The sequence below is a fragment of the Anneissia japonica genome, unplaced genomic scaffold (assembly GCF_011630105.1).
Source record: "Anneissia japonica isolate Jap-2015-1 unplaced genomic scaffold, ASM1163010v1 scaffold1801_len212617_cov180, whole genome shotgun sequence".
NCBI classification, from domain to species: domain Eukaryota; kingdom Metazoa; phylum Echinodermata; class Crinoidea; order Comatulida; family Comatulidae; genus Anneissia; species Anneissia japonica.
The window spans coordinates 8,446-24,602 of record NW_022753486.1 but is presented as its reverse complement, the minus strand read 5'-3'; the positions used below and the strand labels follow the sequence as shown (position 1 = coordinate 24,602).

Sequence of the window (16,157 nt, the reverse complement as noted above, 5' to 3'; positions counted from 1 at the left end):
ATTATATTATATAATGCAATATGAATAACAAGGAATGTGCGCATATTATAGGCCTATATACACAATTTGACGGATATTGTGAAATACAGTTAAAAAATGAGGCCTAATTAAATTAAACATGTGTTATGAATACATAGGGTACAATAATTATGCTATACATTATTTACTAAATCTATTATATGTCTTTTTAATTAAGCCACGTGAATACGTTAGATTTTCAAATAACAGACTGCTGGTATATTATTTAGTGTTATTATCTAGTAAACTTTTGGTTTATTAATGGCAGAAGGACCATGTAGGCCTATGTAGGTATTCCCATCATATGGACAGATCTACCAGGTGATAAGTACTCAATAGACCAACTCTGGGTGGAGGGTCAATATTAGAATATAAGGTACTGTACGTTTCTACAGGGGTTGAACTCAGGCCCTACAACGGCTCCGGTCAGGGTGGTAGGACAAACGCCAGGGAAAATCATCAATTTTGATTAGATACTTATTAACTGATAAATATATTATTAATCAATTAAACTGATCGATTTCCACTTTTTTCAATAAAAGAAATCCCTATGACATGGCCCAGACCGTCCAATATACATACGTACAACCCGTGGCTGAGCTATGGCCCTGGTTCGAGAGGAACACTTGTCAATTATTTAAGAGTATTTTTGCAAAATACTGAGCAGGCCGTATGGTAAAACATCATTTTTAAAATATCATTTCTACTGTTAAAGCAATGTCTAAGTACTATTACTTGTACGTACGTTAGTATTTATGAAATCCCATGGGGACAATGATAAAGCATGAATGGTTAAATTGATATATTTAGTACAAGTATGGATGATTGACATAGTAGAATAGTGCGTGTTTTGAGCTACAGAGACAAAACTAATAAAAAGAAGTCAAATAATGCGATGATGATTGTGTATATTTGGCCGGACCAATAAAAATAGCGCTTGTGAATGAACATGTATAGTGCAGGGGCTTATGTATTTTTGTTCACAATTCATGTTAATTTTATGGCAACAACGCTTTTCAGACTCAGAATTTTATACTGAACAAGAAAAATGTTGGTGCCAATTTTTTCGAGAAGGTTAACTGGCCGCCATCTTGGAAAACAAGATGGCGAACACATCTAGCCAAACATATCATTATGTTGTATCATTGCAAAGGAAGCAATGCACTGAATATTTTTTCCCTTTACACTAATAGGAAAAAAATGAATAGTAACGGAGTTATTTGCCATTAAACATGTCATTGTCTTCTACCCTCTATTGGTGAAAATTGCATACCGATACTTTGTAGATTCTTGTTTGTAACTGGATTGATACGCTGATAACAAAAACATTTATATTCATGTTTATTAGTTTTTTTTAATGAAATAATGGAAAAATATCATTTTTGTTGTGTAGAACCTTTACTGTATTGACTATAGCTTTCAGGGCCAAAACAAAATCATTTAGCAGAAAACATAAGAAACATGAAATTAGATTGCTTAATTTGGAGCAATTTTTATTAAAAAGTGTTAATCATAACATAGTTTGTTATCTACAATCAAAGTTTTAATGGGTGAAACTATCCCCACCGGAGACCAACAAAAACTCATTAAAACAATCGTTAAACAAAATCATTTGGCAAAAAAACATAAGGTGACATGAAATGTTTTTGATACTGAGAGCTATGGATAAGGCTTTTTTTTGTATTTTGTCATTGTAGCATTATTTCTTATTATTTCAATCGGACCATTTCGGAAACAAGCAGAAATGCTTTGTGGGTTATCCAGAAATTCTCTAATTGTTGTGTTTACCTGTGAGAATTTCGAAACAAATCACATCAAATTGTAACAATGTCAGATAGTAGATAATTGCAATTCACATAATAATAGGCACTTCTCATAAAAAATAAAAAGTGGATAAATAATTCTCTGTCCAACATCATCATTCTGAGTCGAGGCTAAAACAATATTACATTGACAGTAAAGAAAAAAATAAGCGAGCTGAAACATGACTGCCTAATTTAGAGCCATAGTAGGCCTAATATCAAATTGTTAGAATCTAGTATGGACCTCAGATGATAATACAAATGGAGTGATCTATACTATTTTATGAAAACCCTAGTGTCCTGGCCAGCACATCTCAGTTTCCTCTATGTTAGGTGGTTTTAAGCAACAAGAAAGTATTATCAATTGTAAGTTATACCCTGACAGAAACATTGACACTGCAGGGGTCCCAAGTCTCCCGGAACTCGCAAGAGTCTCCGGGAAATCAGGACGGTCTCCCACACTCCTGCAAGCAATAATCTCCCGGATATAAACCCATCTCCGCAAATTCATAATTTTTGCATATTTTCACTGGTTTATTATCAATTTTCTAAGGAAGTCAGTGCTGGTGGGTATCACTATGTGTAGCAAAATATAATTAAATGTCTTTAACCAGATCAGTAGTACAGCAAAGGAAGGAGGAAAGCCGGCCGTGCCTCCTACATTTTTAAAAACTATGGAAAAAATGGGGTAGAAATGAAAATGATATTCAAATTTATGTCTAGAAGGCTATTTCCCGCCATCGAAACGTACCACAATCATATGTATTTTCCTCAGCTCCAACCATGATGGGGCTGATGTGGTTCACACCTTCCACCTGTGAAAGTCCCTCCCAACCCCCACCCTTCGACCCACCACCACCGCAGATCTCACGGAAATGACTTCTTGCAATTAGGTGCGCTCTTTTTGTAGGCAGATTTTTTTTTCGGATTCTGCCAACGGTTTTTTAAACACAGAGAGTTGTAACAGGTAGGTTTGCCAAACGATATTGTTCCAGCAAAATTGTGCCTGTCGTGCCAAGATGCATGAAGGCTGTTATCACATCATCCTTTGATTTTGTTTAGTTCCAAAAATTAGACAGAAATACTGAGATGGTGTTCAGCAGAAGACTGAAATGTGCCTGTTGTTACTGTAAATGAATCCATAATCTATAATTCATTATTATTTAGACCTATGGTAAATATCAAGAAATTTCATGTCACCTTTTTTGTGTAACCCCCGAAATCCGGATTCATAAGTACCGGGATGGTTTCTGATGTGAGATAGTCTCATTCTTCAAAAGGTCTACATGAAAGTGTTAATCATAGATAAATCTGCTACCGTATTTATTTGAATAAACATCCCCTCTAGAGCGTCATTTGGAATAAACACCTTAATTTTTTTCCTCAAATAATTAACTTCCCACTCAACCAAATGACTGTAAATCAAAGCAACATCATTGTCAACAGATTTTATTGATTTTCTACTCCAGTAGATTTACACTTTTTTTTCATTTTGATAGTAGTTATGTGTTGTAGTGAAATTTAAGGGCATACATTTTGAGTATAATATACGCATCTAATTCATACCAAAAAAGAAGGTCTCCCTCAAATAATCAATGAAAGTCCCTGGGTGTTTATTCCAATAAATATGGTATTTACAATGATCTTCATAATCAAACAGTCTTCTAAACGATTTTGTTGTTGCCTAGACTTGAAAATACCAAGAAATTGTAGCTGTATTAACATGCACTTAAAAAAATATTGATAGGAAACTGTCACTGCAATTAACAAATAATATGGTTATTTACATTCTTTAATGAAAAAAAATAAACATGAATACAAATGGGATTTTGTTTATCAATGTATCTAATTAGTTACACACATACGACTCTACCAAATACCAGTATTAGAACCAAGAAAACCAGCCAAATTCATACAACAAAAATAAAATTTTACCAATAGAGGGCAGCAGACAATGATGTTTAATGCCTTTAACTACATTAACGGGCTACAGTACTTAGCCTTACCTTAATTTTCGATTAACTTTAGTGCGTCGAACACAATTTAAAGTTATTTGAAGAAAACACATAGGCCTAAAAAAGAGACAGGAGACAAATAAACCAGGACATTATCTGCCACAACATTTAGTCTGCTTTATCAAGGCCTTCGCCCTGCACCCCCGAATACAGAACCTTTCTGTATCCACTCGCCCCAATCATGATTACTGGGTTGTCCACCACCTCTAACAACTGAAACCATAGAGATATAATAATGTTTAATAGCTCTATGACTGAAACTGACGTTGAAATACTGTAGAGGGCAGCAACCATAAAAGTGGTCGATCATAATTTTTTTTTGTACATGGTTTATGTCGAAAATCAAATTACCTTCGCGAAAATGGTATCGCCCAGGCTATTCTTTTGCATTAACGATTTTGCAATGTCTGGCTGCTTTTGGCAAAGCGTGGCTGACTTCGCCTCGCTGCCGGTCTGCAGCAGGATGCAATTGGCGTGTATTAAGAATAGCAGTGGACTCTCTTCTGTTACAGGGTTGCCATTTGGCCTTTTTGACGCCCAGATTCCTCAAATCTGGCCGTATAAAAATTTGCCTGGCCGTAGCATTTGAAAAAGTCACGGCCAAACTATATTTGGCCGAATTTTTAAAAAGTTTACATTTTTTTTTCAATATAGGCCTAAAATAACGTAGACTTGTTTTGCATATTTTGTTTTTGTTAGCTTTTAAACTAACAAAAACAAAATATCTAAAACAAGTCTACGTTATATTCTATATTTGATTCTAATCTTGTACCTTTGTTTGTACTTGCACTAAACTATGTTCCCCTATTCAGCCGATTTGACGTAATAGAGTTTATTTAAAAGATAACAGTTACATTTAATAATTTAAATTGTTCGGATGAAATATATTTTTTTATGAAGTTTATTATATCCTTTATTAAAATGACAGAAAACAAATAGAAAAAATGGCATGGTAATTGTACACCTTGACCGATGTGCATAAATTTCAAGTGAAAGTAAAAAAAAAAAATAAATAAAAAATTGTTAAAGATATTTTAAGAAGCTATATTGAACAACTCTTTACAAATTATACTGTGTATGCTGAACTTATGAATAAAAGTGGGACGACCCCACAAAAGAGAAAAAAAAAGTTTATCCTCGTTTTTAAAAGCTTTATGAAGACAATTCATTGCAAGTTTGTACTTTTGAATTTCTTTTGAATATAAATTAAATACTGTACTTTAATTAATTTATTATTGCCCACTTGAATTGTATAGCTCTAGGTGCCGCAGTGTTCTTTATGTAGAGCACCATTAATGCTCGATGTGATCATTGGTCCGATGGCACCTCCAATTTCAAGCAAGTTTTACAGAGAGACTCAGTTCGAAGTTACTCTGGAGTTAGGTTGCATATGAGAATGAAGAAGATAATTCTGATAGCAACATTGATTTATTGTTTTAAGTACTGCGACAATAACATTCAGAGGCGAATTTAGAAAGTTATAAAAAGTATTTATTAAAGTTTTCATAGGTTTGTTTTAACGCCATGCCAGTTTGTGTTACCTAACTATGTAACTTAATTCATTCGAATTAAAGAGAGCCACGGTTTTGCCAATAACAGGCCCTTAAAATTTTTTGATCGACTACCATGTACATTAATATTTAATGCATTTAAATCAAATTGAGATCAAGCTTAATATTGTGATTTTAAATAGCAGAGGTGGATTTAAGGGAGGGGGTGAAAAAAAAAAAAAAAGAAAAAAGAAAAATTGATCGCCCAAACGCATCAGGCTATTTTCGGGTGTCTAGAAAAGACAAATTTCCTCTAAGATGGTGTTATCTCGATCGGATCCACTTTCTCCCCTTCCTCCCCCTTTTTCGGCCCCGGCCCTCCCCCTTTCCGACATCTCTGGATTTTCCCCTGAATTGGTCTGCATGCCAGCAACTAAAGAACATAGGCTATTTATTTTTAACATTTTTGTGTGTATATCATTTGAATTTCTTCAATTTCAAACGAATGACCGCTGAATTTCGTATAATTTTTGTAGTATTTCAAATGAATGTACCCACTTGTCTTCTAATCAGATTAAAATCTGGCCGAATTTTGGCCGATATCGAAAAAAGTTTGGCCGAATTTGGCCGTGACATGGCATGTGTTTGGCCGTGAAGCCTGGATCTGGATTCTGGATGGCAACCCTGTTCTGATCAGGATAATACTCTTTGATATCTCGCACACTGCGATCGAGTGAGTAGGCCTGAGGTGTTTGTTTAATTGCAAAATCTCGGTCAGATTCATTTTTTTAACAGATTTGAAATAATTTCTATGAAATATTATATTTCACAAGTGTCAAAACTATTACTAGCAACGGAAAAGATCATGTCGGCCATTTTTATGTGTGATAACAGAACCTAAATCGAGGTAAGGCTAGGCCTAGCCTAGCAGTGTTGGATAGGCTAATGTTTCCGGCGCCTACAGTACTACTAATTAAGCCTAGGCTAGGCCTAGGGCCTATGTTTCTTCGCAGACCTAGGCCTTTTCCATGAATCGGTAAACATCTTGAAGTAATGACAAACACAAACATTGCGAATCAGCTGGTCCAGAGTGTTACTGGTAATGTACTACTGCACTGTAATGCATAGGCCTATTTTAATAGAATACAGATCGTTTCAGTCGCGCCTCAGGTTAGATATAGGCCTATAGCCACTGTGGAGGCTACAGTATCTAGGCCTAGGCAGGCTTAGGCGCCATAAGCCTGCAGTCTACCTCAGTTGCTAGGACCAGGACTTAGCTGGCTATCCCAAGCGCAGATAAGAAAGAGACAAGTTTACACACATACAGTACTCACTCATATGATATTCCATAATTTTGTATGGTATTCAAGCATCCTACAAAATGAACAATGTTTATCAATGTTTTATTAACAAATTATTTTCCTGTAGGCCTAATATCGATTCAAACACATTGATTGATGAGATTGAATATCGTGGTATGTCATATGGGACGGAAAATTAGTTTCCATTTGAACTTCTTAGTATAAACTGCACAGTGGTTGCACATGTGCAATCACATGCAGTGATGATCAGAACCTCCTTGATTAGTATACTTACTGAGTACAGTAGGTTAGAATAGGCCTAGAATTTACGAATTTTTCGAGCTCAGCATCAGAATTTAAGGTCAGAATATTGATTCAATAATTGAAATACATTCTTTTTTAAGTTACACATTTAATAAAATCCACCAAAATAAATTTAAAATACAATTTTTATAATGATGTTAGTTGAATTACTTTTCACAAACATGTTGAAATTTTGGGGATTCAACATTTAGGCCTATGCCTTAGATCTTTGTTGAAGGAAACATCTAAGGAGAGCTACAAAAAATAGTTCTAAAATTTACGCAGATATCGAAAAAGAATGGATACCACATTGGAAAAAAAATGTCTCATGTGATGTGAATTGAGACGATTTTGGCTTGCTCTGCCGTTTTAATCATTTTACTATCTATGACTCTGAAATTGTGAGTGTAAACAGCATTCAATATAGTTGGTTCGGCTTGCTACCTCCGCCACCGAGAGTAAACAAATTTGAGCCAGTGTTGGTTTTTTTTTTATTACTTATCATTTCCGAAATATCTATGTCATCACAAAGAGGGCTAGTAAAATAAAAATGAAATGAAAATAAAAGGTTCATAGTCATACACAAATTAATTTTAAAATGACGATCTGTTTTTTTCTTCTCCGCGGTAAGAAAACCTGGAAGCCCAATGTACGGAAAAAGAGTTTGGGCGATGTATGTCGTCATCACCTGAGCATGTGGTGGAGGAGAAATTTCTATTATCTTATTGGCTAACATGTGATTTGGAGGCATGGCTTCTTTGATGGACTCACCCAGGCGCGACTGCCAAACTTTGAACTTTAACTTTGTTTATGCTGCGAGTTTGAACATGGAGTCTGAAAATTGGTAGACATTTTAACGAACTTTCAACAGAAAGAAACATCGAAATGAGTGCATACTATTGCAAATTAACTTTGTGTAGGTAAATAAGGTTCTTTACAGGCCTGTTGCGCTATTTATATTGGTTTGTATTAATTTTTGTACAGCATTGATTGAAGTAGCCGGCGAAAACATCGTAGTAGCCGATCGAATGCGCCGGCCGCCGGCTCTTAAATAAACCCCTGTTATAAGTTCGTCAATCGGTTTATCATACTTTTTTTATTTATGTTTTGTTGTCTTTCTACTAAGTAACAACATAGGCTACTTAAAAGCAAATAAAATGAAGATTATTATTACTAAACTAACTTTCAATTAATATTAAGGTATTTATAGGTTTGTTGCATTCCTAGTACCATTTTACTCTTTTATCGGACGGTTTTTATTTTCGTTTTGTTATCGATCCTCGCTTCCTACTACATAACAAATACAGCAAATAAAAAGAATACTAAAAATTTGGTATTTCTCTTAGTACAGTATTATTTTTTGATATATTTATATATTATTATATATTGTTACTTTTATTTATTTACATTTTATTAAGAAAACCAGCCGATTCGTCATTTAAATTACTGTAACATTAATTTATTAACTATTATTTTTATTAGTATTTAAGTTTATTATTCTTACTATATTACTGTATAACTTGGTGCTATTTTTCTTTTTTTTACAGAAACAACGCAGATGTTACGAAGTTGACTGAGTTTGAGATGCGTTTTTTTTTTTCATTGTTTCTTGCAATATATATTGATATAATTTTTATTATTAATGCTTGAATCAAATAAGGATTTATGGAATAAGTATAGTCAATAGATTAGTTTTGCATACGTTTTTTTTTTCTTTTTTCTTGTCTGTCACGTTTCCATTTACCATAAATGTTCTGATCATGTTTATAATAATATTGTAAAGGAAATATGTAGTTCCATATTTATATTTTCCATATAAAATTAACAATACTTTTATAATTACATGCTGTACATTTTAAAAGCCGTTTCATGCTTCTGTTATATTCATAAGCTCGAGAAATTCACTCAACTTGCTAGGGCTATTTCTTTTGTTGCATAACTGGTGTATAATTGTGGAAAGAAACATTGCCACTAACTATTGGCATGTTACTCTTAAGGCAAAGATAACACAAGGTTTGTGATTTCTTGTTTGTTTTATTTCTATTTTTGATACATTATTGCCAAGACAAAAGTAGGTCAGATGCTAAAATACAACTAGCTATTTCTATGTACAAACACTTGCACTGGAGTGCAGTTCACCACTTCACGTGTGTTCACCTACTTCACGAAACCAGTAACTTCGAATCGTCTGCGCTGGTATGGAAGGCAAACGCCGCCAAAAATACAATTACAAACACACAACGTACTAGCACAAACACACAACGTGTTAGCACAAACACGCAACGTACTAACTCAAACACACAACGTAGGCCAACACCGCCGTTGAAGATGATGATTCCGTACAATAACAATAGGTGATCCGCTAACGTTAGCGGATCACCAAATATATATTCATATTTATGAACTGCGCATGGGTATCAAAGAAAATTAAAGATTTCAAGTGAAAAATGATAATGTGTTTATTATTCGTTTATTTCTTCGTGTTTCCTTCAATTCTCTTGGTACGTTTTATCCAAACTTTGGAAGCTGCAAGAAAAATAAATAAATTTATTGTATAAAAAGATCAGATTAAATATTGTGATCATTATTATTTTTATTAACTAAATTATGAAATAGATTTCTGATGGTAACAACATTCAATTCAATTAAAATCAAAGATACATTTTATCGACCATAATTATTAAAGTGTAGAACATGAAAACGCAACAAAAACAATAGCATGAAGCACATACTAAATTCCATTTTTTCAATTTTATTTATAAGATCATATTTCAATCACAAATATATCACCATAAATGGAAGAAAGAGAATATGTTAGTAGAAAGATAAAATGTTTTTAGTAGAAAGATATCAAAACGGAAATAATATAAAAAAAATAGGCCTATGATAAACCGATTGACGAACTAATTATAATAATGTATAGGGCCTAGGCATATTAAATTTTGCGTTTTTGCAACTCCTTCGGCGCTCCATATATTTGTTCCGAATAAACCGCTACGAAACGAGGCGCGACCGAAACAAAGCGCGACCGAAATGATCGGCTTCCTTTTAATACACTACTTAGGCTTTTCTTTTTCCATCTTGGTTTCAGAGGTCAAAAACATTTTTCAATTTATTTTCAATCATATAGTGGTGTAGATATAGTCTTTTAAGAACATTTTGTTGGAAAAATTTTTTGGATACGATGCCCCGTTATAGAGTTATGATTCTTTTTAAATAACATGATGTCAGAAAATCAGCCCAAAAGCTTATCTTATTTCTGTTGGTTACGCACCGCTGATTCACAATGTTTGTTATTATTTCAAGATGTCTACCGATTCGTGGAAAAGGTCTATTTTTCTTAATAACAACTGAAATCTTGCCGGGAATGGGGGGCTAAGTGCGCAAGTAACAAAGTGGAAAGTCATAAATAATAATATGGATGATGTTTCCCTTCCTGCCATGTTTATGGTATACGCTCAGTATCCCAAATCCTTGCAAAAAAAAAAACACGTCAAGTAGGGCAAACATCGTTCGTATTATGATATTTTAATTAATTTGTTATTAACGTATAATTTTATAGGGCCATCTGAATTTTTAAAATACCATGCACTAAAGTTACAGTTTAACTACCAAACGTTTTACATATTTTTGTTTGCGGCTAGATTGCATACATTATCATCCTAATCCAATTGCGAATATCGTGTGAAATCTGGATCCATGCCTACATGAAATTGATTGAAAGCTTAAAAAAATTTTAATAATATTGTGTGTATTTATAAATATTGAAACTATACTTTATTATCCATTTATTTGTGTATTTTATAAACATAATCGGAATCGGATTATGTATTAAAATGGAAATAAACAACAAAATACAAACCTTGTGTCGCATTGTTCACCTCACCTCATTACTTTATTTCAATCATTGTCATATTGAAGAAAAGGATGCAGAAATGAAATATTTACAATTCATTTTAATAAAGTATTTTATTCCATAACCTGTTTACAGTATAAATAAATTGTGGGATCCCACAACTGTACGGCACGGTAACTATGATTTGTGGCCGAGTTGACATGTGGCCGAGTTGACTTGTGGCCGCTTCCAGGCCTAGGGCTTGGATAGAATAATTTGGTCTACCAAAAAAAAAGAGGTTTAGAATAGGAAAGGCAGAGAGGTGAAAGTAAGGAGAAAAAACCAGGAGAGGGAAAACGATGGGAAGGGGAAAGATGGAAGGGCATGATATTGTGTAAAGTATTAATTTGTACATGCGATACATTGCATGGAAATCCTTGATAAATCAATAAAGGGCGGACAGAGATGTCTGATCGAGAGACAATAGGCCTAGGCCTACTACTACCCTTTGTCAATGTTTTCTAGATGCTGGGAAATAATACTGTATGGGAGGCGTTTTGGGCAATCGTTAAATTTCTTCTTTCTTCCCCCCTTTCCCTTATTTTTACTTTTTTACAAAAAGGGTTGGGGGCAGGGCTGGCTGGCTCGGCTTCCCCTCTCCCCCCCCCCCCCGAAAATCCGCCCCTGGATTATAAAAAAGCACAGGTTAATAAAGACGTCCAATAATGTACATATATACATATATACTGTAGGTGGGATATACAGCCTTTTTGTCAGATTTGAAGAAGCTTGAATACAATCATCAGAACTATAAGAAACAATGGCAGAGAATGCAGCAGACATAGTAACAGTGGACCAGTGGCATCAAAGCATTGACAGCTTATTCTTCCGAACAAAGACAGGTTGATTTACTATATTTTGTTGTTTAAATTTTTTGTTGAGTGATTTAATATAACAAAAATAAAGAGTTGAGAAACCATTAGTTTTGAAGTTTGCACTTCAACTTAAGGGTTACATAGAAAAAATTATTAGATTTATCACTCTTTTTTTAAGAAAAAGTAATGAGGGTGGGTGTTTTTTTTTTGTTTTTTTTTTCTTTAATTGGAACAATAGAATATTGCTTTTTTTATTGATGAGGGAGGGACTGTTTTTAAATGGCAAGAATATTGTAAATATTGTATTAGGGCAATTCCACAGTAACTAAATGACATTCTGACACAGATTTGTATTTTCAAACATGTACCACAAGGTAATTTTGCCAATAATCTAAAACAAATACATTTTTTTCATAACAATAGCTTCCTATATATACAGAATGAGTTTTTTTGTGAAAATCACTTTTCCTTATTAAAAAAATTATATTAATATGAGCGGTAACTAAATGACGTAAATCTGACATGGGGCTATGATTCCTGAAAATATAAAGATTTAAAAAAGTTCAACTCTTCCTATTGCAGCCTCTTCAACAATTGTCCAAACAAGTTTTCGTCCCATTTTCAGACATTTGCTATTTCTAATCGTTACATGGTACAACTTTTCTGATTGTAGATTTGGAATCAGCTTTGAAAATATGTCCTAACATGGTCCTAAAACACAACCTTTCAGGGTTATAGGGGTTGTACTTTCTGAAGATATTAGCATATGAAAATAAATTTTCAATTTTGTGGCGCATTATCTTGGGTCATGCCCGCTCCTTAACTTTAAACTGCCACTGCAGAAAAACTAACAAGAATTGGATTCTCAAAATTTTAAGTTTTTCATTTCTCATGAATGTAAATATGTCAGAGTGCAAAAAGTGGAGAAAAAAATGATGTCCCTTGGTGTAATGCATTTGTTGAATTGGCATGGAATAACCCTAATCATTTTTTAATCAATTTTAATAAATAAATTTTCATTAAACATTCATGTTTAGTTTGATATCCTATTGTTTTGATCTTAATTAACCAATTATCTTAAAAATATGTCTTTAAATCATAAGAAAATATATTGAAGTTGCCTAAATTTTTTGTTATTTAGTTACCTGAGTCTTGTTAATAAAAGTCACCATATATTTATGATAAATATTTTTTTTCCAAAAATAAAAGATATTACATTTATTGTTATACCCTAAGGATTGCTCTTGATACTGTATAAATAAAATAAGGCCTCTAAATTCACAGATTTTTTATTAAATGTACAATACGTATAAAACCATCATCATTTCTCTCATAACTAGCTTTGTATATAAACTTGTATTGTTTAATCATTTATATTTTTTGTAAAAAGTTACTTATTGTTGTTTTTTGGTAACTAAATGACATATTTATTAGGTTTAATATTTCCGCATTTTGGTTAATAAAAAATGAGGCAAAATTAAATTTGAATGAAAATATATGTTCATAGTAACCCATTTGACCATATTAAACTAGATTTTAAATATAATTTCAAGTTTTATCTTAGTCTCAGTATTTTTGTATGTTTTTTGTGTAATTTTATCAAAATAAAAAAATTATTTATTGACATATTTTAATTAATATTTAACAATACTTCTGATTTGAAATTTTCAAATCTGAGTTTACATCTTGAAAGTATATGTTTCATGCTTTAACTAGACACCAAAACTGTAAATATAGAATGAATATGAAAATTTAGGTGCTTTGTCCATTTTGCATGGAATTGCCCTATAAAAACTGGTTTATTTTTTTTTATTTCAAAGAAAATGTATTTCCAGTGACAAAATTGAATTTTTTTTTTATGGTGTTGAAATAAATGACGTGCCAATTTTTTTTTTTTATTATTCCTGCATCAATATTTCCAAAATTTTTGATGCGGGCGGGCATGATAATCTAACAATATTTTCTATGTACCCTAAATACACTTTGATATGCAATTAGATGCCATGTGTTACATCACTGTCAATCAAAGGATATAAATCTCAGTATGTTTACATCATCTCTAAGGGCATAAAAGAAGTGTCAATTGTAATTTAATATCATGTGACAATTTATATTTTATTTGAATTTTTTAGTTGCACAATATGTTTGAATGGAATACTGTAATCGATTAATAATTATTCTAATTAAATATGTTGAATATCAAATAATTAAGTGAATTTAAATCTTGTACTGTAATACAATTTAGTATCCACCTAATCTAATAACTAATATTCTCTGTTTTTACAGGCCATATAATTTAGTTGTTTATTATTGTCTTATCTCTGCTATACCTTGTGTATTAAACATAATTTATTTCCTTCATCCTTGGCTGAACAAAACACTCCTTTCATGTTGCTTTCTGTGTAATAGCCAGTGTAGCAATGATGACAATGGAAATAAACTGGGACACTTGGTAGCACCATTACCAAAATGGCAACGGTTGTAAATGGCAACTTTAAACTGATTTTATAACTGAAATCCCAACAGCTTTCTTTTTATTAAAAAATAAAAATGATTATTGTGGTTGTATTTAATTGAAAGTATTATTGTGTTACTTTTTCTTTTTAATCATCAGGTTCTCTTAACTGGTATTCATTAGCTGAAATATTCGTTAATCTGTACAATGAAGATTGTGAAGACCTTGCTGTTGAAAACAGAATACTTCAAGATGGTTTTGGATTTCTACGAACCCAGACTTTAAAGATCAACCCAAAAGTTTACCAGTACATGACACAACCAAACGTGAAGATTCACCACACTATTGACCTTGTAAACTGCGGGCGATCTTCATATGCTGCTGTGCAACATATTGCAGACAATCTGGGTGATGTTCTTGTATCGAACTTTCCCATTGTTGTATATGTTGACAAGGAAACCCGAAAAAGTGCTCCACTACCAGAATATTTTAGAAAGGCAGTGAAAAAAACAATTCCGTTAAATAGGTTCACTTTCAAAGCACACGTTTGTTCATTAAAATATTTTCAAATGAAAGTCACTGTTGTTTACACAGACCTCGACAACTACGGTCACGCCACACAAACTTCATATATTAGACATGTTTTCAATGCCTTCGTAGCAGCCGCCGAGTCGAGGGCGCTAGGTAACATTAGCGTTGAAGATATTTTTTCTGCACAGGAGTTAAGGTTTTCATTTGAGGCAGAATCAAAACTTGGTAGTAGTTATATTGTGAAGGTATGGAATGATAAAAGTAGTGGACTTCATGCCCAAATTGTTGCAGAAGTGAACCATGAGAAAATAATTTTTCAAGCATTTGTTGCAGTAGTCAGTGGTCCAAGGAAGCAAGCTAAATTATGAAAAACCCTTGTTCTTAAAAAAGAAAACTCTAATGAATATTTAACTATAAATTTAATTATTAAAGCTATCAAAGACTGAAATGATATTTATTTATATTTACTATATATTTAAAAAAGAAAACTCTCATGAAAAAAAAATAGTACTTTGTTATTCTGTTATGTATATTCAAGTCTATTTTATTATTTATAATTCTTTTTATAAGGAAACAATATTTGTGAATATATATAATAAATGCAGTACCAATACAGTATAAACCCCTATTAAGGGGACACATTCGGGACCAAAAAAAGCGTCCCCTTAATAGGGGTGTCCCCTGACACTAATCAAAAACATAAAATTGTCCCCTTAATAGGGATTTTTGGCATGTTTTCATATAACGATGACATACAATTCTTACAATTAAAATAAAAGCCACAACAAAATTGGATAAATTCTCAAAATACAAAATTCAATCAAATCAATAAGAGGTGAGAACAGAGAATGTAGGACATAAACCACCCAGGACATAAACCACCCAGGACATAAACCACCCAATTGGAATATACCATTGTTAAAGTGGGTGGGCAACAGGGTGAACAATTTATCTATTTTATCTAGCTTTACAATAGGACTTAATTTGCTATTGTACACTCCTATTATACGCCCTTATTTCATTCATTTCTTCTGACAACATGCATGTTGGTTAGTAATCATTGTAGATTTTAGTAATCACTGTGCTTAAAGTTTAATTTTTTTTAGTTTTCTAAATTTATTTTAATTTTTAAAATGACTTGCATTAATTTATAATTATTATTATTATTAAATAAAAATACTAAATTTAAACAAATTAGAATACTAAATATTAGACAAATACCATTATTGTAGTAAAGTATACTCTATTAAAGTACATTAATGGAGTATTTAATTTTGTTAATGAATGAATAACCTGTTCAATAAAATATATTTTAGCTTGTAATTATTATTACTCCTATTATACGTCTTTAATTCATTCATTTCTTCTGACAACATGCATGTTGGTTAGTAATCATTGTAGATTTTAGTAATCACTGTGCTTAAAGTTTAATTGTTTTAATAGTAATCTCTATGTATTATTATTATTTTTATTATTATTTTTATTATTATTATTATCATTATTATTATTATTATTTTTATTATTATTATTAT

General features: G+C 32.3%; 1 protein-coding gene across 3 annotated transcripts; it reads left to right on the top strand.

The window, feature by feature from the left end:
- Positions 1 to 5,968: 5,968 nt before the first annotated feature.
- LOC117122904 lies at positions 5,969 to 15,249 on the top strand. 3 transcript variants are annotated; one of them, XM_033268678.1, is made up of 3 exons: positions 5,969 to 6,058; positions 11,517 to 11,666; positions 14,254 to 15,249. In XM_033268678.1, the coding sequence occupies exons 2-3, from the start codon at positions 11,585 to 11,587 to the stop codon at positions 14,991 to 14,993; spliced, it is 822 nt and encodes a 273-aa protein (XP_033124569.1). In that variant the 5' UTR covers positions 5,969 to 6,058; positions 11,517 to 11,584; the 3' UTR covers positions 14,994 to 15,249. The 3 variants fall into 3 exon arrangements, with proteins under 3 accessions (XP_033124569.1, XP_033124568.1, XP_033124571.1); XM_033268677.1 differs by having other exon boundaries at positions 6,006 to 6,232; positions 14,254 to 15,248; XM_033268680.1 differs by lacking the exon at positions 5,969 to 6,058 and adding an exon at positions 6,242 to 6,424.
- Positions 15,250 to 16,157: the final 908 nt, after the last annotated feature.